This window comes from Haliotis asinina, chromosome 6 (genome assembly GCF_037392515.1).
Source record: "Haliotis asinina isolate JCU_RB_2024 chromosome 6, JCU_Hal_asi_v2, whole genome shotgun sequence".
Taxonomy (NCBI): Eukaryota; Metazoa; Mollusca; class Gastropoda; order Lepetellida; family Haliotidae; genus Haliotis; species Haliotis asinina.
In genome coordinates this window covers 11,860,097-11,886,169 of record NC_090285.1, presented here as the reverse complement: position 1 = coordinate 11,886,169, position 26,073 = coordinate 11,860,097, and the positions used below count along the sequence as shown (strand labels likewise).

Sequence of the window (26,073 nt, the reverse complement as noted above, 5' to 3'; positions counted from 1 at the left end):
TACCTAAAAAATATGTATTTTCGTTTACGAAAACTCTTGTAAACAAACACATTGATCAGCTCGTTCTGTAAACACATGTTCTTTCCCACGACGTGACATTGATGTTGACTATCAGCTGGTTAGTTCAATTCATTTCGTGTGTATGTAGCTCATACTGAACTAAACCGAAATGACGGTTATATGTTAACGTCAGGTTGGAGACAAAAAAAACAGACTCACTCGGTAAGGAAATATTGTGAAACAATCTGGTGTAATGTAAATTGCAAGACTAGGCAAAAACGTCACATACTGCACATAACATACTATGTTTACAACACTCGTGAGTAAATATCAGTATATCCCTCGCTCTCACTCAAGAAAAACCAACATTTAGGCACTCGTGTCGTAAACATTGTATGGCCTCTCATCTAATATCCTCTATATATTCGCCGTTGATTTTGCGTTGCTTCAGTTACGACGTATTTAGAGACTATTTACTCATTGTTATAAGTTTCTCGTAAAATCTTGAAATAGACTATAAAAGTTTAGGTTGCATCAACTTTTAAAAAAATTTAAAGATTTTCACAAGTATTGTAACCCCTGTAGTTGTTTGTAATCATTCTATGCCAAAGAATATTGGCCTGGGTTTTTTTTATAAAAAGCCTAAATCAAAACCCTGAACCCAAACTCTAAATCTAATCCTAAAACCTAACATTAAACCTAACGCTATATCGCTGAAATAATCCTAGTAAATGGAATACATCTTAGGTGGGGGTTATGAGCAGACTCTTACCTATAATATTTTTTTTTACAATTTGACGCTCCCTTTTTACAAGTCAGTGCCATATCAATAATTAACTGTGATCCCAAATCTGGTTTTGTCAAATGTCAAGAAGTGAATTTTTTAATTTTCTTTTCTATTCTATCTAGCTGTGGTTTTCATGACAATTTGGATTTTGCTGAAACTGAGGATAGTGCTCTTTTCAAGAGCAGAAGAATTCATCACCACTCTCTCCTTTCGGTAACCTAGGGGAAGACTTGTCCCCCCACTCAGTGCTAAACTGTTATGTGTTAAAATGCGACAAACCAATCAGAACATGTGCTTCGATATAAATAATCCCAAATACTTAAATCCTTCATGGCATTTATGTTATTGTTTCAAAAAATCATTAAAAATATGTATCGTGATATAGAAAGTTGAAAGAATGTAGCTAACAGAAATGTGAAGTTTTTGATAAAAATCTTGTGATTGACATAAGAGATTCAAATACACACCAGTGTGGTTTTTGACATAAAGGCTCTCACTGGTCCAATGAAGCATTTCTCTGACAATCTTAATTGTGGGCTTGTTGTGGTGATTGTACGTGTGCTTCTATCAGTTTTGAGACATGTAATTATGAATGTATATCTGTGTACCTAACTAGTGTTAATCCTTAAAGCTGCACATATGTTTCACATCTTTGGGAATATATTCAGCTGACTCCTTTGGTCGTTGAGATATTTTTCAACAAATTCAGTTGATATTACACTTGGGGTATGAAAGCATGAAAGAAGAGTTTGAGAAATATTTTAAAGTCATTTTGGAGTTTCTGCTTTGGGACTTCAGGTGTCTGTGTTTTGTTGTTAATGTTATATACCTCAAGGGGTGACAAGTCAATGTTTGTCTGCCCCATGCATCCTGTTCATGATGTATTGTACAGTAGCTTCCTCTGTCTTTCGGGGTGAATTCAAGGTCAAGCTTACTAAGGTTGTTGCACATGCTTTTATTATTGGTCCAGTCTTGATTGTCAAAAGGCTGAGTTTGGTCAAACGTTTATGGCAGAGTTATTATTTGTGAAGCATGGGAAGACATGGGAATCATGCTGTAGACCAAGGGTACCTCTAATTTGTACAACTGATTTTCATAACCACTTATTAGATGTGTACAACTTCAGACCTGTTACAAAATTGCTTACAACTGCTTTACATTTGAGGATAAATTGTATGACTCTTTTAAGGTCCAGGTTGTTCCATATAAATCTTCTAAAGTTATAATCAATAATTTGACTATTTGTGATTTGAAATGGATGAAACTTAGTGCACATGGACTCAGTTCTTTACAGCCATCTTTGATAAGACTGGAATGATGTTAACATTTTTTTGCTAATCCATGCAATCATTGATGTGTATAGTACATCTGTGATTACAGATAGACAGCCAAGGTATGCATGGCTCTTGATGAAGTTTGTTGAAATTCTCATTTTCAGTGATCCTTCATCTTGGAACCAATGGAGCAAATAAATAGACGAGACTTCGGTTCCTTCCATGCTTCTAATGTGCAAGAGCTGATCAACATTCCTGAGGTAAGAATGTAAAGTGTTGTGCCATGGTTTGCAAATACATTGTTCACACATTAAAATTATAGAGACAGTTAGATAAGGATGCTATACAATAGGGCTGCAACGATTCACCCAGATCAGGAGTCGGTTCGATTTGATTTCCAATATTGGACCCTCGATTCAATCATTTTCGATTCAGATCTTCATACTAGTGAAATATCAGATTTCATTTAACTCTCAGGGTTTATAAACCAAAACATGCCACACTGAAAACATTTTCCAAGATTTGACTGAGAAAGCAAGAATGGAAATGATGCAGCATGAAATTCGTTGTCAACTTGGCAATGTCTACCAACAACAATTTTCATTGGATAATGAGCCTGGCATCAGTCAGTCAAGTTTGCTCTTACTTTAGTGCACGAAAATGGTCAAGTTGGAGTCAAAATTATGCTTTTGCTGTTAGGAAATAATTTTAATAGATATTCAAATATCGAATCGAAATTGTGATAATGGTTATTGAAAATCAAAACTGAGATGTCAGATTTGATTTTCAGTGAATCGAACTGAATCTTAGTCTAAACAACCTTCTGTGTCATGCCATTTTTATTAAACAACTTATAATGATTTGGCATGAAAGGAGCAAAAGCGACTTTTATACTAAATCTATCATGAGTTTAATGAAACTGGCATTAAACTGAAGATCATTAAGTATTCTGATTATTAATCTTCAGCAATTATGGATTGACAGAAACTGCCTACAGTTAAATGACTCTTAACTTCTGTGAGTCAAGCAAGCTCTAATACCATTGTGACAGAGATATTTTTATGGACTCCATCTCTGCTTGTATGCATCTGTGTACATTTGCCTTTTCTGGTGCAGATCTTTAAAACTGTCCAATATTTCTTCACCAAACATAGTTGGTGGTGAACTGGTGTACCACTGATGACATTGTCTTCTTGCTGACATTTAACTTTGTCTGAAATTACGAACTTCACTTTCATTACTTTTTGTGTCAGATTTGATAATTTGTGGCGGGGGATTATCTCACCTCAGTGACAATGCTTGTTTATGAAGTGTATATGGGGCAAAAATACAATAAAAATAATATTATTATATTTCTGTAAGTTTTCATTTTAGGCGATTTAAAACATTAGGATTTTATTTTTGTGAAGAAAAAGAATTTTTATTTTTTTATTTTTCTTGAAGAAATTTGGATCCGTAAAGAAAGAAATGAAACTAATCAGGCCTTATCACTTCTTGATCACTTGAAAGGTACTTCCATATGCATGTTGCTATGTCCGAAATGTATAAATCGATGCAGTAACATAATGTCTTGCACAGCATATCTTGTATACAGTAATCTTGTATATTGTATATCTTGTACAACAGATTTTGAACATGATTTTGTACATAGTGTGTCTTTAAATGTATATTGCTTGTCTTACACCCTGTATGTTGTTTGATCTCAGGAACTGTACCAGCCACCGCAGCTGCAGGTCACTTATCCAGAACTGCTTTTCCAATGGGATGAGTTACAATTTGGCAAGGACACAAGAGACAAGCACTTCCTTCTTGGGGTAATTCAGATTGTTGTACTATGAACTGACATATCTGTTTGCATTTGCAGTTCCAAGAGCATTACAATGAGTGAATATAGTTTTACACCACATTTAGCATTTAGCAAGATTTTAGCAATTTCATGTTAGGGGACACCAGCAATGGGCTTAACACATTGTACCCCATGTACTGATGTAGGGAATCGAACCCAGGTCTTCGGTGTGACGAGTGAATGCTTTAACTACAAGGCTACCCCACCATGATGTATTTGGTATCCTTGATAGAGAGATGAATGTGTGAGTGTGAGTGTGAGTTGTGTTGAACAGTAATTCAGTTATTACAAAACATGTGACTTAAATACTGGAGGACATCCTAAAGAATTACAGATTTTGGATATTTACCTCTGTGGAGAAACCGAGGAGTATGGGTCGTGGACAAAATAAGCATAATTATCAGATCAAAGTCACTCTCATGATCATCGAATCCAGTCCAATGGACACAATTCTGTAGGGCAGAGTCCAAATTCTCGTTTTCATCAACAAACAATATCACATAAAATGGCATCTCCAGCAGTGTGTGTCAGAGAGTTTGTTATTCCTGACTTAAGATATCAATCATTGTACAGAAGAACATGCTGTTGAGAACTGTTCTTAGATTATTTGTGACTTATTATATGAAAAGATATTTCTTTTAGGAAACCTGCACATTCCTGAATCATGGTGCTTTTGGATGTGTTTTGAAAGAGGCCTTAGTTGCCACCCAGGTAAACTGACTTATCTTTCTTTTGTGAACAGTGAGTGGGTAAAGTGTTACGCCTCACTCAGCAATATTCCAGCTGAATGGTGGCAGTCTGTAGATAATTGAGTCAGGACCAGACTATCCAGAGATCAACAGCATGAGCATTGATCCTTGAGATTTGGATATGATGACATGTCAACAGAGCCAGCGAGTCTGACCTTCTGATCCCGTTAATCACCTCATACAACAAACATGACTTACTTAGATCAATTCTAACCTGGATCTTCACTGTTTTGGTGAATTGAAAAGACTATGTGGTCAGATAGGTGAGATTGCTTGTTGTCCTACCCCTACAGCATGAAGCTATGCTCATAACGTTCATCACTTGGTTGTCTGCTATCATGCAGATGGAATATTGGAGAGAGCAGCATTAACTGACAAACAAATGAATAAGACCTGGATCACGGTTACCGTACAATAAAGTAGCCTATGATTTTCATAGAATGTTTTAGGTATCTCTGACAAACGCTGGCTGCAACATTTGGATTCACATTGTCTTAAGACATTGTGCAATTTCGTTATGGACTTGCTGTGGTAAACCTGCATGGAGGCTGCATAGAAATCATATTGAGATCTTATGGAGATCATATGCAGCTACTGGCGGGATTAGGGGAGATCGTACGGTGATAGTGCAGTTGCAGTGTGATCTTGTTAAACTGAAATATCATGCGTTTACTGCATCTTCAGCACCCTTCCATGTGGTGCCAGTGGGATGCCACCTACAGACTACGGGCTTTGGAGTGTAACAGATTTGTTAAACTTTGCTGACTGACCCAGTCATAGAGACTGATGCGCAGTGGAATTGAAAAGTTGTGTGTACTATTTGGGGAACAAAACATGATTCTCTTGGCTATAACTGTATGAAATAATCTAACCAACAAACATGGGGAACTAAATGTGAATCTCTTATAATGGGGAAAGAAACTTAATATGAAACTTTAAATTCTATTATCTATACTATCTATTAGTATTCCAAGATTGCTGCACTGTTACAGCTACATATGGGCTACTTCTAATTTAATGAACTGTCTGTTCAAAATTCTATATAACTATATAACTGCATCCTACCTGGACAAGCTAATACAATCGTGATGAACAGTCACCTTACTCAAACAATCCTGTACAACACACTGATCGATTCGTCAGTGTCCCATGTGGTCAAGATCACGTGGTCTGCTCGCACGTGAAAAAGCATGCTTCTCTGTGACCAGCGAAACATGGTGTGTTTGTGCGATCCATCCATATGTTTGGCCTCCAGACCAGAGACTATGGCCCCCATAGAATCATGCGATAATGGTACTGCTGCACGCTGCATGCTAACCACACTGAAATGAGGTTATAGAAACTTTACAGGTGCCATAGATCCATTGCAGGCAAAATATGAACCATGGTTAAGGTGTGTGAAAAACCTGACAGTGCAGACTGTTAGAGCTTCTGTTCCAAAAGTTAGGAATATTGCAGAGTGCTTACATTACTATTGTTTCATCCATATTGCAGTTTGTTTACTCAGACCAAGAGGAAATCTCTGAGTCATGTTTATAGCTTGAAAATAGAAGACTTCAGCTGAGATATTATGACTGCCTTTAGAGTTTCAGCTGTCTGAACTGTGTCTTACTTCTTGCCAAGTTCAGATGTTTCATATGAAGGGTTTTACCTCAGAACACATTGTGGCTGTCTGTTGAGTTTCATCTGTCTTGAGTTGTGTGTTATTTCCCTCCAGGACTGGCAGAACTATACAGAGTCCCAGCCTCTGAGCTTCTATGACAGAGAGCTGCTACCTCACCTTGTGTACGTCACAAGAAGGCTGGCCAAGTTTGTGGGTCAGTACTGAACTTCTTTACCCATCTCACTTGTTCTACTTCTCCATCTTCAACAAGAAGTTGTCATCCATGAAGTTCGGTTTCAATACTGACTCAACAACTTCTAGAATGCCGATCAAACAATCTTTTCCGTCTTGATTTCCAAATGGTGCCTTTCCATCATACTTCTCTTTAAATTTCCTTTCATATCAAATTTGCTTCAGATTTTCTAGCACATTTCCGGCATTTGCAATGTTTTATTCAAATCCAATGATATCTTTTAAAGCATATGGACTGTGTGATATTTTAAATAATCAAGGACTGCCTCTCATTTATTGAAACACCATTTTGCATGCGCAATGTCAGAAGTGAAATCGAAATATATTTCATTGAAAATCACAAGATACAATTATTGATAAAAAATGCGGAAAAGATAAATGAGACAATTTGTTTGAATGAGTTGCTCCATGCTGGTGATTTGAGTAAATGTATGTTTTGTTTTCACAAAGAGCATTCCTACAGAAACTGATGCTCATAGAACTGACATTTCCCTAGATTGTGACCCAAGAGACATGGTGTTGATGACAAACGCTACGACCGGCATCAACAGTGTCATCAGGAGCTTCAAGTTCAAACCCGGTGACGTCATCTTTATGTTCTCCAACACCTATGGTGAGACAGTGTGGTCAGACAGGTTTTCAGTAATTTCCGATTTGTCTTAAAATGGTGATCAGAGGTCAGGCATTGTGACTGATTGTGTGTCAGCACACCATGGGTCAGTGAGGTGGCTTAGTAGTTCAAAGACTTCTCATGTCATGCCAAAGGCACGAGTAATAGATTCCCCTTGTGGGTACAATGTGTGAAGCCCATTTTTGATGTCCCCGTCCATGATATTGCTGAAATATTACTGAAGGGCGTGTAATTCTAAACTTGTAGTTTGTTTCATTCAGGCTTGACTATTCGCAGGGGAATTTGATAGTGCTTGATTATTCATGAATGTGATACTGAACTGACTCACCCACTCACTCACCCAATCACTCACTCACCCACTTTCAAAGAAGGAGAATAAGAATAAATAAATAATATAATAAAGGCAAACTGCTTCGAACATTTTTGTTGTTAAGTGGATATGAATGTTTATGGGTTTGTCAACTGTTTACACTACTACTTACCAACCAACCAACCAATCAACCAACCAACCAACCAATCAATCAACCAATCAATCCCTAACACCTGAGGAACCATGAAGATCCGGGGTCCAGTAGGCCTTCAGCAACCCATGCTTGCCATAAAAGGTGACTCTGCTTGTTGTAATGGGATCAGGTAGTCAGGCTCGCTAACTTGGATGACACATGTCATCAGTTCCATTTGCGCTCATGCTGTTGATCATTGGATTGTCTGGTCCAGACTCGATTATTTACAGACCGCCACTATATAGTGAGTGCAGCGCAAAACTAAACTCACTCACTCACTCACTCACTCACTCACTCACTCACTCACTCACTCACTCACTCACTCACTCACTCACCTGGGTATACTGTCTCTAATCTCCTCTAGGAGCTGTGAAAAAGCTGATGCGGCAAGTATGTGTGGAGACAGGAGCTGTGGTGTCAGAGGTCGAGGTCACTCTCCCTCTAAGTGGACCCCAGCAGGTAACGTTGCAGTGTATCAACATATTTCTTGACATCAAACCTGGCTCACAGATAGGTCAAATGGTCTTAGTGAACTGCATTCTCTTCCCACAGAGGTTACTTCTGTCATATCTTCCTGCGTAACCTCTGTTCTAATAGGGCCATATTTCCTGGTCATCGAGAAATCACCTTGCAGCAAAAAATTGCAACAGGAATTATCTCCCTTGTTACTATCCACTCAGAACACGCGTTAAATAGACTTAGCTCCAATATGGAGTCGGTTCATCAACGTGCGAAGGAAAGATTTGGTATTTCATGTTTAACTGAAAATCAGGAACTGGCAATAGAGAGTGCAGGGATCACTCGCCAGGATGTGTTTGTAGTAACAAAAACTGGTAGTGGCAAGTTTTCAAGATGCATTCGGAAATTACCAGGATCTTGCGAATGATCAACTTGAAACAATGTCTCTGATTACACAACTAAATATGAATGCCTCCAATCACGAGTCTTGAACACTCACACCATAAAAGGGTCGTATTAGAACAGAGGTTACGCAGGAAGATATAACAGGAGTAACCTCTGTGGGAAGAGAATGAGTGAACTGGTGCCTTTAGATTTTTTTGTAAGTTTTATTTCGGTTTCTTAGGTTGGAAATGGTGGAGGTGCTGATTTAGAGAGCAGGAACTCAATATTTCATGTAATGATAACCATTGAAGACTTTTCAATAGTGGAGAAATGATTATGTTATATTTGTATTGATTTCAGCTGACTGACTTGGTAAAGGATAACTTGGATGGGAGCAAGACAAAGCTGGCTATATTTGACCACATCCCAAGTAACACGCCTTACATCACCCCACTGGCAGACATCATACAGATCTGTCACCAGAGGTGGGTGAACAGAGTCTACAGATAGTTACAGAGGGAAGATTTATTTATGTCTTCCTTTAATCAATGTTGTTTTGGTTTTTTTGTTTAGATGTCAGTGGTAGGGTAGCTTAATGATTAGAGTATTTGTTTGTCATACCTAAAACTCATGTTCTGTTCCTTCATCAAGTTGATGACATGATATTGCTGGAATATCATAAATGCGACGTAAAACCATACACACTCACTCACCTGACACACTCACTCACCTGCTCTCTCAATCACCCGCTCATTCACTCACTTACCCACCTTCTCACTCACTCACTCACTCACTCACTCACTCACTCACTCACTCACTCACTCACTCACTCACTCACTCACTCACTCACTCACTCTCACTCACTCACTCACTCACTCACTCACTCACTCACTCACTCACTCACTCACTCTCACTCACTCACTCACTCAGATTCATCAGGAATTCTGACCTTTGGCATGTGTTCTGCTACAGAAATGTTCCTGTGCTGGTAGATGGTGCTCATGCTCTGGGCTCCATCCCTCTTAGTCTCCGGACCCTCCAGGCCGACTTCTATGTCTCCAATGCCCACAAGTGGTTTTGTAGCCCCAAAGGAGCAGCCTTCCTCTATGTTGCCAGAAACTACCAAGAATCTACGAGGCCCCTGGTCATCTCCCATGGATTTGGGTCTGGGTTCAACTCTGAGTTCATATGGGCAGGTGGGAAATTGAAGGTGTTGCCTAGTTTAATATTATTAGGATTACTGGCTACAGCTTAGGCCCACAGCAGCCTATACTTGTCATAAGAGGCAACTAAACATTTCACACTAAGCAGCAGGGTTGATGGCCTGCCATCGATTGTATGGTCACATGTTCATGATGTCAATCATTGGATTGTCTGGTCCAGATTGGATTATTGACATACTGCTGTTACACACCTGGAATGTTGCTTTGACATTGATTTAAACCCAAAATACAGTAAACAAACGTCAGGGATTGTAATGTAGCCATATTTTTAGACTGCTGGCACATCAAAGACATGGGTTCAATACCTCAATTCCATTTTATGCTTGAAGTGTATTACTGAACCAACTGAAGTTGAGTAAAACCCACTCACCAATACAATCATCTCACCAATCAACTTGCCAACTAACATCCATTCCAGCATGACCATCCTGGTGGGGTAGCAGAATGATTAAAGTGTCCACTCATCGATACAATGTGTGAATCCCATATCTGGTGTCCCCCACCATGATATCGCTGGAATATTGCTGAATGTGGCGTAAAATCATACTCACTCACTCACACTAGTATGGCCCATTAACATAGATTATATACAGAGATTTTATCGCACTTCAAGCAGTATCTGCCATGTTCTCATATCCAGCTTTGTCCAGTACATCCTTGATATCTACAGGGTACAAGTTTCCACTATACCCTGGATGCATCCACGGCTCAGCTCGATAAATTTATTACCTCCCTTGGCTGGCTTTTTATTCAAGCTGGTGTCTACGCTGGGAAGTTGAGTGAACCAATCAGAACTCACTCACTTTTTAAATTATCTAACTGCTTAAGCTTGCGAAAACAAACCATGCAGAGGTTCTCTGAAAGAGGTAGAAGGAGTTTTTGCATATACACATGTATTTTTTTTTGGTTTCGGACCTTTAAAATATGTCTGTATGATTTCCCCCAAATCTGAGTTGCACTGTGAGCAAACCTTTGCGACCGCTACCTTTGTTGACACTGGCAAGCTCGGTTATAACGGTGGCCTCGCTGATTGGCTATTGTGAGAATGTGAAGGCAGCAAAGGGAGGTAATAAAATTATCGGGCAGACCCGTAGATGCATCCAGGGTATAGTGGAGACTTATCGGAACATATACCCTGGAGATACCGAGGATGTGTCCAGTAGGCTAAATGGACAAAGCATGTGTTGTTTTTACATCTTTCACTCGTGTCAGCGAAAGATTGTAGCATAGTCCATACAGCATGACTTGTTCATTCAACTAGTAACATGATAATTTCCCCAACTCTTTGCAGTGTTTAACTTTCTCTGTTACTGCCAGTATTATTAGTTATCTCCCTTTGACTGTAAGCTCTTTGAATCCATTGAGTCCCCATTCTCCACCTCATCTATGCCTGTGGGTTTTGCAAACACACTTTTGTCTATTTGACACTATTAAACATTCTCCTGAAACTCCATGCTATACCGTTCAAAAAAAGTCTGGGAACCTGAACTTTGAAGTCTAGTAGAAAGAAAACCCATTGATGAACATTACAATTGCATTCATCTTGTGTATGCAGCATCATTTCATGTTATCACCACATGCAAACACAATGCATGGGAAGCACATGCACAACGTGGGAGCCTCCTACACGTGCATGGGATGTCATTATGAATGTTGACGTTTAGCAGGCAGGTCGCCAAATCACTCTAGACCATTTTTTCCTATAATTTTCTTGCATCTGTGCATGGTCAGGATTTTCAGGGTAAAATCAGACACTATTGACTGAAAACTGTAAACCTGAAATGTTCATGTCATACTCCAGACACCTAACAAGGGAGATAACTGAACGAACAGCTTTGCTTTGAATGAAATCCATGTGGTGATGCATTCTCAAAACATACATTATTATTGTAGCAATATTGATTCAGTCCCATATATCTCCAAAGTTTGACAATCGTACATTCAAAATACACTTCCCCTACTTTTTTGGAAGGGTATATATTAGAAACACACATCATACCAGGTTCCAACCCAGCTGGAAACTGGAAACTGGAAACTGGCCATAACAATGTTAAAGTGAGACATTGCTACTGAGGAACAGAAGATCTACTGTTTACGATGTTTGATACGTTAATATCCACAAATTATTTAAATTATAGTCATCATTCAGTCACAATTTTATATTGCAGTTCAGCATCAATTATTGTACACTTTCAGGTTTTGATGACCAGACTCACTGATTTAGTTATGTCATCTTATCCTTGATCAACATCCATATACAACAAGTATGACAAGATGGAGACAAATCCTGGCTCATATCTGCTCAGATTGTTATACAACTAACTAACTAACTAATCTGTGGACATACAGCTTTGATATTTCTGTCAATGCAACATTTCAGTGTACACATTTACAGTCTTATCAAATGTTGCACTTATTGTTATAAAGAATTTTCATTTTAGTAGAATTATTGCCCTTGTTGATCAGACCATCTTGTAAATGTAATTTATATGTATAGGAGAAAACACGCCTCTGAGGATTGGTAGACAATGTAAAACCAGATGAGGAGGGAAATCCAGAGGGGCGGATGGTTTTATATTGTCTACCAAAACCGAGAAGTGTCTTCCCTAACATATATACCTTCAATAATGGGTAATTACAATGTAGATGATCGTTTAATGAAGCTACATAACAATAACTGAAGCGTGCGCAAAATCAATTTAATGACTATAAGTAGATAATTTAACCCCACCTCTTTCGTCGCCCCGGTGGCCGTACCGTAGAGCGTGTGCCTATGGATCTGAGATTTGTGGTTTCAATCCCAGTTGGAGAATACATTTGTATTGTGAGTTCAAACACTCATATATCATTTGAATGTTGATGTTCGTAAAACCTGGGAAGCAGTCTTACTAACGAAAAGTAAAGCCTGGGAAGTGGTCTTTCCAGCAAAAAGTAAAACCTGTCCCTCCAAAACAAAAACCTCAGATGTGGTTATTCTAGGAAAACAAGAGACGACCTAACAAATAGTGAGAAGCACACTTTAGATTTACATTAGGAGTTAACTGTACATTATCTCTCAAGTAAATATTCAGTACGTCAAGTTCATATGATGACCAAGGTTCGATTCCCCACATGGGTACAATGTCTGAAGCCCATTTCTGTCGTACCCCGCCATGATATTGTTGGAATATTGCTAGAAACAGTGTGAAACACCAGTTCAAAAAAGTTTATCATGGGCAATGTATTTGAGGTGGCAAGTTAAGCATGTACATGTCAGTCAGCGACTGTACAAGAGATTGACTGGCTAATCAGATCGCTGTGGATAATGTGTTTGTGTTTTTTCAGGGTTGCATGACTATAGCCCATTCTTGTCTCTGCACACCCTGCTGGACTTCTGGAAGACTGTGGGTGAGGAGAGAATACAAACCTACATGTACAAGCTGATCAGAGGAGCAGGTAGGTGGACGCTGGTCACGGGTAAAGTTAGGTCAATAAGTGTCACCGATTTGGATACACAGTCACAGGTGCTGGTATGTTATGGAAGTATGACATTTTTATAATCAAGGATTCCACAATTATTTACACCTTTATACAACATAATAAACTCAATAGTAATCATTAATTTGCTAATTAAAGATCATAATACATTAGTAATAGCCATGCTAAGAAATCAAAGATTAGGTATATCTGTAATCAAAATATTTTACAACTGTACAATGTATTGGAAGGAATTGCTCACAAGCGTCATTTTACTGGACATTTTGTTCTACTTTAATTCTCTGTCCTGTGACATTGGTCTTTGTTGACAGCTGTACATCAGCTTGTCCTGATATGCTTCAGTGCCTGCTATTGTTTCAGCTAACCTGCTGACTAAAACCTGGGCAACAGATCTGGCAGCTCCTCTCTCTATGTTTGGTAGGACTAAGACATTTTGAAAATGGGACTTAAAGTATTATAAACTATAATTACTATAATTACTAACTGTAGTAATTATTATTTCCTGGTTTACAGATGCTTTGGTTGCAGAATATTTCTTTCATATAAAATAGGTCTTGGTATTCAATATTGGACATTCAAAATCATATGGTGACATTTACAGTCGATTAGAACCTGTTAGAAATCTGTCCAAAGTCCCTCAGACTCCCTGACTAAGCTAATGTAACATCATATTATATTTAAATTAAAAAAGCTCAAATATTTGCAACCAGAAATGTACTTCCATTAATGTGTGTCTGATTCCTTGTCTTGTTTTTTCTCATAGGTTCTATGGCCCTTATAGAGTTACCAGACCTGCAGATCTTCAAAAATTGTGAAAGGCTTACATACACTCATGCAGAGCATGTGCAGAACATACTCTTCCATAAACATCACATAGAGGTAGGTTGTTGAAAACAACATTGAGGTTTGTTGTAGAACACATCTCAGACATAGGTTGTGGAACACATCTCAGACATAGCAGGTAGAACACAATTCAGACATAGATTGTAGAACACAATTCAAACAAACTTGTGGAACTCATCTCAGACATAGGTTGAGGAACACAATTCAGACATACTTGTGGAACACATCTCAAACATAGGCTGTGGAACACATCTCAGACATAGGTTGTAGAGCACATCTTAGACATAGGTTGTAGAACACATCTCAGACTTAACTTGTGGAACATATCTCTGACATTGGCTGTAGAACACATCTCAGACACAAGTTGTGGAACACATCTCAGACATAGGTTGTAGAACACATCTCAGACTTAGGTTGCAGAAGACATCTCAGACATCAGTTGTAGAACACATCTCAGACATAGGTTGTTGAACACATCTCAGACACAAGTTGTGGAACACATCTCAGACATAGGTTGCTGAAGACATCTCAGACATAGGTTGTAGAACACATCTCAGACTTAGGTTGTAGAACACATCTCAGACATAGGTTCTAAAGTATCATTGAGACAGGGTTGCGAACGTAACTCAAAATTGAATATTTGTGGCTCACAGCATCAAGGACACTTGTAGAACACATCAGCAAGGATATTTTTCGGAGTCTTTAGCTAAATTCAGCATAGACTGACTTCTACTGCATACCACATATCATATGCTTTTCTTGATCCCTTTCCAAACTCTTGTTTTGACTTTCAGGTGCCAATCAAGGCAATCCAAGGCCATCTGTATGTGAGGATATCTGCACACGTTTACAATTATCTGGAAGAGTATGAGAAACTGGCAGCTGCTGTCTTGAAAATCTCAGAAATGTCTGAAAGCTGATTTGTCCGTGCTGTGCATCCTCTAGCTCCACTTCTTGTTTTTGTCGTAAGTGGCTGCTGTCATGCAAGTCTAAGGAATGTCTGAAGGGTGATTGGTTCTTGAGGTTCAGCCTCTGTCCCCGGTTGATGTTCTTTGTCTTGATTGGCTGCTGTCATGCAAGTCTCAGAAATAACTGAAAGCTGATCAGTCCTTACTGTTCAGTCTCCAGCGTCAGTTGATGTTCTTTGTCATGATTGACAATGGAAGCTAGTAACTTCTATTGACGCCATGTTACTTGTTGTTTCATACAATCACAGTTTGATTGCCTCACAGGATTGGTCTACTAATGTCTACAGGGAAAATAGATACAAAGTTTTTTTGTGACAGCAATGTGCATACCTGCACACCAGTGGACTGTACCCGTCAGTGTGCACTAATGTCTACAAATGGATTAAGGGGTAGAGGGAAAGAGCAATTAGCAGAGGCTATGCTTAATCTCACACAGTTGGAGAATAGAAACATATTGAGGGATAAAACAAAGTGAGGTCCACACGTTTAAATTATTGAGAGAGATTTTTTCTTGTGGAGAAGGAAATGTATTGCTTTGAAATGCTTGTAACCAAAGTCTTCTGTGCTAACCATGGCAAACCCAAAGAAAGTCGTGTACTTCACATCACAGAAAGGAGAACAGCAGATACTACTAGATGGCTACAGATACAGACTCAAAAAGAGATCTGCATACACTGGAAGTGTGTTCATGGAGGCTGTCTTGGTAAGTGCACCACTGTAGCAGGCAACAGGATCACCCCCTTCAGCTTGATGTCATCCAGACTGATTTTGAAATCACCGCCATCAATACTGTTGAGACCGTCTTCCCCAACTGTTACATCCGTGGCTGCTACTTCCCCTGCACTTAGGCTCTCTGGAGGAAGGTTCAGACTCTCAGCTTTAATGAAGTCTACCAGCAGCGTCCTGAAGTCAGCAGTTGGGTACGAAGACCAGCAGCACATCCCCTTCTTCCAGTGGCCATGGTTCAGGACACCTTGATCGAGAACATGGACTATGTCCCTGCCATTGCACAGAAGTGTGCCTTCCATGACTATGTCGCCAGCACCTGGGTGGATGACCATGCCATGTACTGGGTCAGATTATGGAAGCACCACAAAACCTGAAGCCCGAGGACAAATGACCATCTCAAGGGTTGGCATTCCCACCTCAACAAGTGCAGAGAGCTCACCCTAACATTTTCGCCATGGTGAAAGTGCTGCAGAAATTGGAGAAAACTGAAAGGAACAAGTTAGTGCAGATATCACATAGCGCTCATCCCCCACCCCGTAAGAGATCAACCAGAGACTTAAGAGACTGAGGACCAAATGAATACTGGAATCAAGACCCCCATGGAGTTCCTCTCAGCTGCTGGCATTTAATTAAGGTGGCGTAAATGACGCAGACAGCTTCAGTGACAGTGATTGTTAACAGAAATGTATATTTTGATTGTTAACAGAAATGTATATTTATGTTTGCATATTTGTACATGTGTAAATAATTCATGTTGATTAATGATGCAATATATGCTATAGAATATAATGTCAGGTAATAATTCAATACTGTGTAATGAAATGTAATTTGGTGTGAAGAAGTGGAAGTAATATGATTAGATCTTTTGAAATATCAATTAAAAGTCTGTGTTTTGTATTCCCTGAACGCATTAGTGCACAATGAAGTGAGAACTAACACTTCAGTGAAAGATAGAGGCAGTGCAAATTGTTGATTTAAGACTGTAGGCGTAAATTCCCTGTAGGCGTTAGTAGACTCTATCGCCTCACATACTATGTTGCATACTTGTCTACTCTACTGCCTGGAATTAAATTTATACAGTTAACAATTAAACGTTCTATATATGATATTCGGGGCAGTGAGAACCAGTCTAATGGTTAGCGCATTGCTCCTCACAACAAAGGCCGGGTTCAATTCTCCACATAGGCACAATGTGTTAGGCTCATTTCTGGTGTCCACTGTCATGATATATATGAATATTGCTATAAAAAGTGGTGTAAAAGTAAATTCACTCACTACATGTATATATGGTACTCGAGGAATATTCTGACTTTTTCTAAGGGAACTTTAATATCTTGAACAAAGTCTGCAAATATTCCACAAAAAACATTGTGATGTTATACATTCAAACAGACTTGGAAAAATATAAATAGGATCGTCATGTATTTTCACGTCATTTTGGCGTGAACAGACTTTTTGACTCAAAAACTGCATTTAAAAGAGTTTTATCACTGAGGCTTCCTTAAGAATCCTCTATTTGCCTTGAGGGGCCTTGTTCCCCGTGGTAAACATCTAAGACTGCATTGCCACAGTCTTCCCTTCAACATCAAGTGAACATGTCATGATATTACCAGTACTCAAATATTGTTATCAAATATTGATATAGTCAACGCCTCATCTGTCTATCTGCCTGCCTGCCTGCCTGCCTGCCTACCTGCCTGCCCGCCTGCTCGCCCACCCGCCTACCCACCCATAATATTTTGCTTCCGGAGTATAACTAAGAAAACATTCAATATTTTTAGACCAAAACTGGAAGATATAATAAACTGAACCTATGGTTGTGCCTTTTGCTATTTACAGATTTGGGGCATTTTTATTTATTTATTTTGTTTTGTTTTTCCATTGATTGTTTGGTCTTAGTTTAATGGGAGGGGTGTGCTTTTTTCCAGAGCATAACTCAAAAAACGTTCAATATTTTTCTGCAAAAGTTGGTAGATATATCAATCAGAGCCTTAAGTGGTGCTTTTTGCTGTTTACAGGTTTTTGTGATTTATTTTTTTTCTCGGTTTCCATGGAAACATTTCAGACTTCGTCTCAAAAGTAAGAGGTTTGTTTTGTTTCTGGAGTACAACTAGAAAACTTCTTAATATCTCTCAGCAAAACTTGGCAGATATGTGTGGCAGACCCCAAAGTGGTGCCTTTTGGTCACTTACAGGTTTTTGTGATTTATTATTATTTTGGTTTCCATGGAAATGATTCGGACTTGGTCTCAAAATGGAGGGATTGGCTTCGTTTCTGGAGCCCAACTTGAAAACTTCTTAGTATCTTTCAGCAAAAATGGCAAATGTGTGAGGTAGCCTCAAGAGTGGTACCTTTTGCTATTTCCATGGAAACGATTCAGACTTAATCTCAAAAGGGATCGATAGGCTTTTTTTCTGGAGCACAACTCAAAACCTTCTTAAAATCTCTCAGCAAAACTTTGCAAATGTGTGAGGCAGACCCCAAGGTGGTGCCGTTTGCTATTTGCGGATTTTTGTCGTTTTTATTTTTTCCAGTTTCCATTGAAATGATTCAGACTTAGTCTCAAAAGGGAGGGATGGGCTTCATTTCCGGAGCACAACTCGAAAACTTCTTAATATCTTCCAGTACATCTTGGCAATGATTTGGACTTAGTCTCAAAAGGGAGGGATGGGCTTTTGTTTCTGGAGCACAACTCAAAAACTTCTTATAAAATCTTTCAGTACATCTTGGCAGGTATATGAGACATTTTGCTATTTACAGATATATGACATACATATTTTTCATGATTTCCACAGACACGATTCAAACTTAATTCTCTAAAAAGACATCAAGTAACTGTCAGATGATTTGTCCTTTCATATATGTGAGAGACAGGGAGTATATGTCATCTCCGATGACTCTTGTTCAAAGTGGTAGTATTAGTGTTTCTCTTTTCTAGGAGGGTGCTGCACCCAGCCCTTCTTATTTGACCCCTCCCCTACTTAATACTATACACCCATACAGTTGTGATACTATACCACTTGTAATACTGTACCACCATATAGTTGAATTATTGCTAAGTGGGTTGTGAAACTAGACCCCTTCACTCACCAAGTCACTTGAAACAATAGTTATTTGGTTCGTTTTAGTTTTTATTTCTTTACGTTTAGTGAAATACATTTACCCTTTGAGCCTTAAGAATCATATGTATGAATGACTAACATAATACTTGGAAATCTGTCTTTGCATTCGTTTTTTGAATAGATGTAGCCATTTTGTAATTCTGTCTCTCTGCCCTTTTTGGATTCTGGAAAGCAAACTAATTAGACCAAACTGATACCCTTGTAAATATAGGTAGGCTATAGCTGTACAGCATGAACCTGATTGACAGTGATAGCTAACTCACTGAAAATCTAAGCATGATATTTGTTACCAAGCTAACTAGATTATAGCTGTGAGGAATGCCCCTGATAACATCCACCTCTCTCCAAAGAAGTGGAAATGATAAACATGATAGACTGTGACAGGTCGTATGTGAGATGCATGACTACAGAGATATTCAAACTTCAAGGTCGCCACGACAGAGATATTTGAACCTCAAGGTCGCCGTTGATGTCTTACTTTACTGTCCCCAGCTTGTAGGATGGAATGATTATCGTTGTTGGGTGATTTACTGATTGACAAATAACTTTTGAGTGGCATTTTTAGATGTTGGATTGTCTGATAAAGACAAACTTTATGGATAAACAGCTTCTTTATTCAGGTATATAAACAGATTCTTGTATCACTGAGAACGATATTTGCTTGACTCTGACGTAAGTATCTGTATCAAAATGTTGCTCCGTCTGATTAAAGAAGTTGCTTGTCCTTATCTGAAAAGTACATTTGTTATACAAATCTTATATCTCAAGTATAGCCTTAGTGAGGTCATAATGGAAAAACAAAGTGAGTGAATTTAGTTTTCCGACGCTTTTAGCTATATTCTATCAATTGTCATAGTGGGGTACACTAGAAATGGGCTTCACACATTGCATATTTGTGGGGAATCGAACCCAGGTCTTCAGCGTGATGAGTGATGCTTTCACTGCTATGCTACCCCATCGTTCCCTGCTAGTCCACAAGTTCAATATTGATCAGATTACTGAAGGTGCTGGGTCTGAAGGGCCATGATTTCATGCAACCATCTCCTCAAGCTTGTGATAGTGGTGGGTGGTCTTGTGCATGTAGCAGAGCTCACAAGTCATATGTAATGTTGCTCACGGAGAGTCCCTGGATGGGTGGCCATGCTTGACAGCTTGACTCCTGAGAGTTTTGGGGACTTTGGAAAGTGAGTTTGTTCAACTGGCTTCTGTTCTTCCATCAGAAAATGGGTACCCAGTGATATAACTCATGAAACAGGCAGCTTGAGTTATCCAGGGCAATACTGTTCATTCATTTGTATGCATTTAGAGCATGTCTCAGGGACATGGAGTTCAGTGCTATAAAAGTGGTCAGTTATCATCTCTTAGACTGAAATTCATTCATATATTTTCAGTCTCAGTTAGTTATTATTCAAGAAAGATCTGTGTTATTTCCCATTCTCAACATCTCGCTTCTTGCAGACAAAATCAGTGTAGTTATGTGACAGGTAGATAGTTGTCATTTGACAGGTAGAGAGTTGTCATGTGATGGGTAGATCGTTGTCAGTTGTCATGTGAATGTCATGTGACACGAAGATAGTTGTCAGGTACATACTAAGTTGTCATGTGCCAGGTACACATCTGTCATGTGACAGAATAATATCTGAGGCTAGTGTTAGTTGCATGATTTAACGTTTTCAGGTCAGTTTTCGATTGTAGTATTGCACTGAAATTTACTACTTCCTATGTGATATGGATTAGGCAAGCTGATTTTACAGATCCTTAAAGCCAGACCATTATATTTTTTGTTTTATGGATCTGTGGGTCGTATTTTTTCAAGAATCAGAAAAGCAAAAATTTATTTTCCCTGCTCAAAAAATAAACTCCTGTTGTTTTGGGTTTTTTTTTTTATTTATTGTACTTAAAACATTATTGATTTTTTTTAGATTGTTTTTGACCCATATACACTTCTTAAGCCTTAACAGATATACATACATAAGGGTAGCGCTGAAAATTATATGAGATTAGCTATGAAATAATGTTACAGACAGGAATACTCATAATCTTAAGTTATTTACTCAGTTAGCTGGAATAATAATAACAGTTACACAAAAATGAATGTCAGACAACTGTTAATCTGGATCACAGACTTTGTGTACCTCTCTGACAAGTGAAAATTGGCACAGATGCCCTGGCTCAAAGCAATGAATGCTTAATGCCATTGAGAAAGTAGTCAAATTCATCACACTGCATGGTATGCTGTATTTGGAATTGCTATCAAAAGTACCAGACTTTTGGTACTTAACTGCATATTGGTACAAAGTACCAAGTATCATACTAAACTCGTTTCTGCGAAATACCATTTTCATTAAACTCCTGAAAGTTTTAGTATCAAACTTGCTTTCACTCATTTGATGCCAAATGATTAGACAAATAATATTATATGGAAGGTCATTTAGTATCCTATATATCTTAAATTTTACTATCACTCATTACAACCATACAAAGTTGAAATTTTTTATCAGAGATCTGTCAGTTGTGAATGATTATAGTTGAATATCAGTACAACTGAAACTATTTGATCTCCCAGGATATAATGGCGAGATTGCTCAGAAGGGAAAGGTGAACCTAGTTTCCAGAGCACAACTAAAACACTGTTCAATTTCATTCAATAAAATTTGGCAGGTATATCAAACATATCCCAAAGTAGTGCCATTTGCTGTTTTAAGATTTTGGGCATTTCTATTTTTCCTGATTTCCTTGGAAAGGATTTTGACTAAGTCGAGTGTAGGAAACTACTGCCCACCTGAGATGGTTTAATTCTGCAGAGGGCTTTTTATAATATAAATCTTACTATCCCAGTGGTCAAGCTCATATTTTGTACGTGATTATGAGAATCTTATCTGTGAGACAAAACCACTTAAGATCAGTGTTTGCAATGCTTTTGTTTGCCATTAAAACCTTTACAAGCCCGGAATAGAATCTGCAGGCAGAATTTGTTAAAGTAAAAACAATAAAAGCAAAATAGACTACATTGTAGGCATTTTCACATATGACTTCTACAAGATCAATTAGCAAGGCCCATGACACACAGAGATGTGTGTCTTTGCTAAAGACTGGTGTTGACTTTCCTACACGTAAAACACTGAAACACCAGGAGGTGAAACTGTAAGTTGTAGCATGATGGATCATGGATGATTCCTGAACATTAATAAAGAAAAATAAAGAAAACAGTTATGGGAAAAGATTCCAGTTGTAAGAAAAGACAGATAATTTACTGCCTGCAAATATTTCAAACAGCAAGCCTGATGCAATAACAAGTGCTTGCTATTGCTAAAAGCGGCATAAAACTAAACTCACTCACTCTCTCACTCACTCACTAATTGTCAGATGATTTGTTCTTTCTCATTTGTTGTGGCTGGTGTGATTTGTGATTGTCTGATGACTCATGTTGACATTGGCATTGATGTACCATGTCTTCACTCCTGTTTTCTGTCTGTAATGAGCAAGTCAAGTAATTTTAGATCTTAGAACAGATGTTTATAAAGTTCAACAGTAATATCAGACTGGGATTTGGCATTTTCCTTCACTCCTGAGAGTCCAGTTTTTTTGTTTTGTCCTTTAAGAGAGCACATGTAACACACATGTGCCACATATGGTGTCTCCCTGGGAAAGCGATTGTTCAAAATGTGCATTGGTTCACCCAACAGTGAATGGTTGTCTGGTAGATGAAGTTGGTAAGTAATACCACTGCTGACATTCTTGTCTCATAGGCAGCTACTTCACTCCTATGAGTTTTTGATCTGGGTTATATCTGATCTTTAGCTTCCCATGCTTGTCCTAAGAAGCAGCTAACAGGATCAGGTTGTCAGATTTGCTAACTCTGTTGGCGCATGTTATCGTATCCCTTTTGTGTAGATTGATGCTCATGCTGTTGATCATTTGAATGTGTGGTCCAGACACAATTATTTACAGACACTGCTGTCATATAGCTGGAATATTGCTCATTGTGATGTCAAAATAACATTTACTTATTTACAGACTGACGCGACATAGCTGGAATATTGCCCATTGCAGCTTTAAACAACAAACTAACCTACCAAATCTGGTCTTGTCCTTGACTACAGCACATGTGGCACAGGTTTTTTTCTCCAGAGGGGAGTGAACTGCCTTCATGTAGCAGGAATGTTGCTAAATGCGGCATTAAAAGGCACAGCAAAGAAAGTTAATCATATTATGGTTTAAAATAATTATGCCTCTGGTCACCCATCATTGAAGGGTTGACAGATAGGAATACACAACTCCATTAAGAAAGGTGGTCAAATGTAACACAGCAGATATTCCAGCAATTATCACAGCGGGGACACCAGAAATGGGTTTCACACATTAAACCCATATGGGGAATTGAACCTGGGACTTCGGCATGACGATTGAACGCTTTGACCACCGGTCTACCGCACCTACCCTTGTGACATGTACATGGTATAAAAGTTAATGTTATTGTTTGTGTTGCATACTCTCCACAGAGTTGAGAATTACTCACAACAACAAAACTTAATACCCTGATCCAAGACCAAGCAAATTATATGATCTATCATGTTGTCACCAATAATTGATTGGAAAGTCCTTTAAACAAATTTAGGAGAAATATAAAACATATTATGTATTCATGAACAGGCAGGCTTATATAGTTTCTTTCGCATGTGCAATTATGTCCCGAACGACCAGTAATCTAGATGTGAGTTATCTAGACACTGGTTTTATTGTTCAAACATTATTGTGAATAGATCAAACCTATCGCTGCCTGACTGCTGTGATCACCAAGTGTCTCACTGTTGCGATCACAAGGCCTCACTACTGTGAATCGGCGTGAAACATTCAGTGTTTTGCCAACATACCAAACTTGATATCTGTATGCTCCTATCTTCTTCATCCATACATATCTTTGAAAAGATTTAGATCTGTTGCTATCTGCCAGAATTTACGAATATTTATTTGAAAAACAGAAACAATGTGTTAAAAGTGTAGTTTGCGAAAGTGCAGTGCAGTAACCTGTCAGATTAGTGAGTTCAGTTCTGTGCCATAATTGGCAATATTCCTGCAACATCAAGGACACCAGAAATGGGCTTCACATATTGTACCCACATGTAGAACTGAACATGGGTCTTCAGTGTGAGAGCAAACACTCTGACCACTAGGCAATCCCACTGCCCGTCAGTGGAAGACATGGACATAATTTACTTAAGAAGAGGATGCATTGTTCTGGGGAGATGTTTGGAGATCCTTTCCTAATGATTAATATATAGTGAATGACCAGTTTATCAATCATTAATGGAGCTAGATCATGGTGTGTAGCTTAATGGTTAATGTGTTCACTTGTCATGTCAAAGATTCATGTTTGATTCCCCTTAAGGGAACAATGTGTGAAGCCTGTTGATGGTGGTACCAATTCATGATGTTGGGATTACTAACATATCTGACTCATTATTCATGAATATTTTGGGAGACATGTTTATGATAAAGTGTGCTCTGTCATCATTGGTTGATGGGGTATCCTCATGATTAAAGTGTCCGCTCATCATGGTGAACACCCGGGTTCGAATCCCACAAAGGTATAATGTGTCACCCACTGTGATAAAGCTGAAATGACAGTAAGTGGTGTGAGACATGACACACTCGTTATTTATGAATATTTTTGAAGACATATTTATGATTAGCTATGTTTTCACCAGACAGTGTCTTAATGGTTAAAGTGTCCATTCATAAAGTTGAAGACCTGGGTTTGATTCCCACAAGGGCACAATGTGTAAAGCAAGTTTTAGGAGTTCCCCACTGTTTTATGTCTAATATTACTAAAAGTGGTGTAAAGCTTTAGTCATGATTAATTTGGTGACATGTTTATGCTATGCTTAGTTTTCACTGGATGGAGGGTATCCCAATGCTTAAAGCGTCACTCATCACACTGAAGATGATTTGCGTGATTTTCGTGGGTACATTGTGCAATAAAATTGCCATGACATCCATAGTGAAAAAACAACACGCATGTTTTAGAGCATAAGTGACTCGTTTTCTACACTTGATTTTGCATTAGAAACCTTGACACTTTTTACGACTTTAATTACAGGAAAACAGAAGCGTATTCTTTCAGGTCTTTGTTTTTGATGGTCTCAATATACAATGACAAATGTTGGTGTTACAGAAATAGAAAATTTCTATGTGAGGATTAGCCTTAATTGTGTGCATTTCCTCCAAAGAAACAAATAGAGGCTTATTGTGTGTATGTGTAATTGTTGTCTGTGATGTCATGATTGGTGCCATGTGGATTAGGTACCTGCATGAGTAGCTCTTATTTCAGCCTCATTGAAACCGAACAATGTGAATGAAATTAAAGAAGGTGGACATTCAGTGGACTTTGCAATCAGTCAATCTTTTATGTGCTTACGTTCAAACTAACATTTCTGAAATGTTTCTCATTGAAAAAAAACGTATGTTGGACTTCTGGTGTATGTTGGAAGTCAAGTTATCTTTAGTTTGGGACAAATAGACTACACATATTTGATCAGTGAGTAGAAGTGGATCCAGATTTTTACAGAGGTATACAAAAATACTGTGGTGTAAAATGACTTTGCACTTGTAGGGTGTCTACAGTGTGCATGTGTGTGTGTGTCTGTCTGTCTGTCTGTATCTGTGTGTGTCTGTGTGTGTGGGGGGGTGTCTGTATGTGTCTGTCTGTGTCTATCAATCAGTGTCAGGAAGAGAAAATCAATTTTGTATGTCCCACCAAACCTTAAACAGTATAACCGTTGTCTGATTTATGAAATCCTTTTGGTCATCTTGTGTTTGATTGGACAGTCACAAGTTGATCAAAGATTAGCTGATATCACCTTCAACAAGGGTTTGTTAGACTCATAACAGTGAAATGAATAATACTGAGCCTAAGTTTACTTAGATGATCAGCTTTGCTCACTTGTTTGATTCATGTCATTGTATCCCAATTGCATAGTTGAATGTTCATGCTGTTGATCACTGGATTTTCTAGTCCAGATTTGATTTTACAGCTGGATTATTTCTGAATGTGGTGTTTAAAAAACAAGCATGATTACACGATGCCATTTAGAAAGTGGTCAAATGCAACATATGTCATATTTGGGATTTCACTTTCTTAGTAAAGTACAAATTCTAGTACTTTTTTCGGTTGAGTCCCATCCGGGATTCGAACCCGCACCCTCAGAGTCAGGCACCTAATC

The 26,073-nt window shown here is 38.5% G+C and overlaps 1 protein-coding gene across 2 annotated transcripts; it reads left to right on the top strand.

Moving 5' to 3' along the window:
* The first annotated feature begins 44 nt into the window (after positions 1-44).
* Positions 45-16,815, top strand: LOC137287134 (uncharacterized). 2 transcript variants are annotated; one of them, XM_067819292.1, is made up of 13 exons: positions 45-118; positions 2,226-2,321; positions 3,768-3,875; positions 4,550-4,618; positions 6,374-6,473; positions 7,008-7,124; positions 8,010-8,104; positions 8,849-8,973; positions 9,461-9,684; positions 13,036-13,146; positions 13,549-13,605; positions 13,952-14,067; positions 14,826-16,815. In XM_067819292.1, the coding sequence occupies exons 2-13, from the start codon at positions 2,247-2,249 to the stop codon at positions 14,949-14,951; spliced, it is 1,323 nt and encodes a 440-aa protein (XP_067675393.1). In that variant the 5' UTR covers positions 45-118; positions 2,226-2,246; the 3' UTR covers positions 14,952-16,815. The 2 variants fall into 2 exon arrangements, with proteins under 2 accessions (XP_067675393.1, XP_067675392.1); XM_067819291.1 differs by having other exon boundaries at positions 76-222.
* The last annotated feature ends 9,258 nt before the right edge of the window (positions 16,816-26,073 follow it).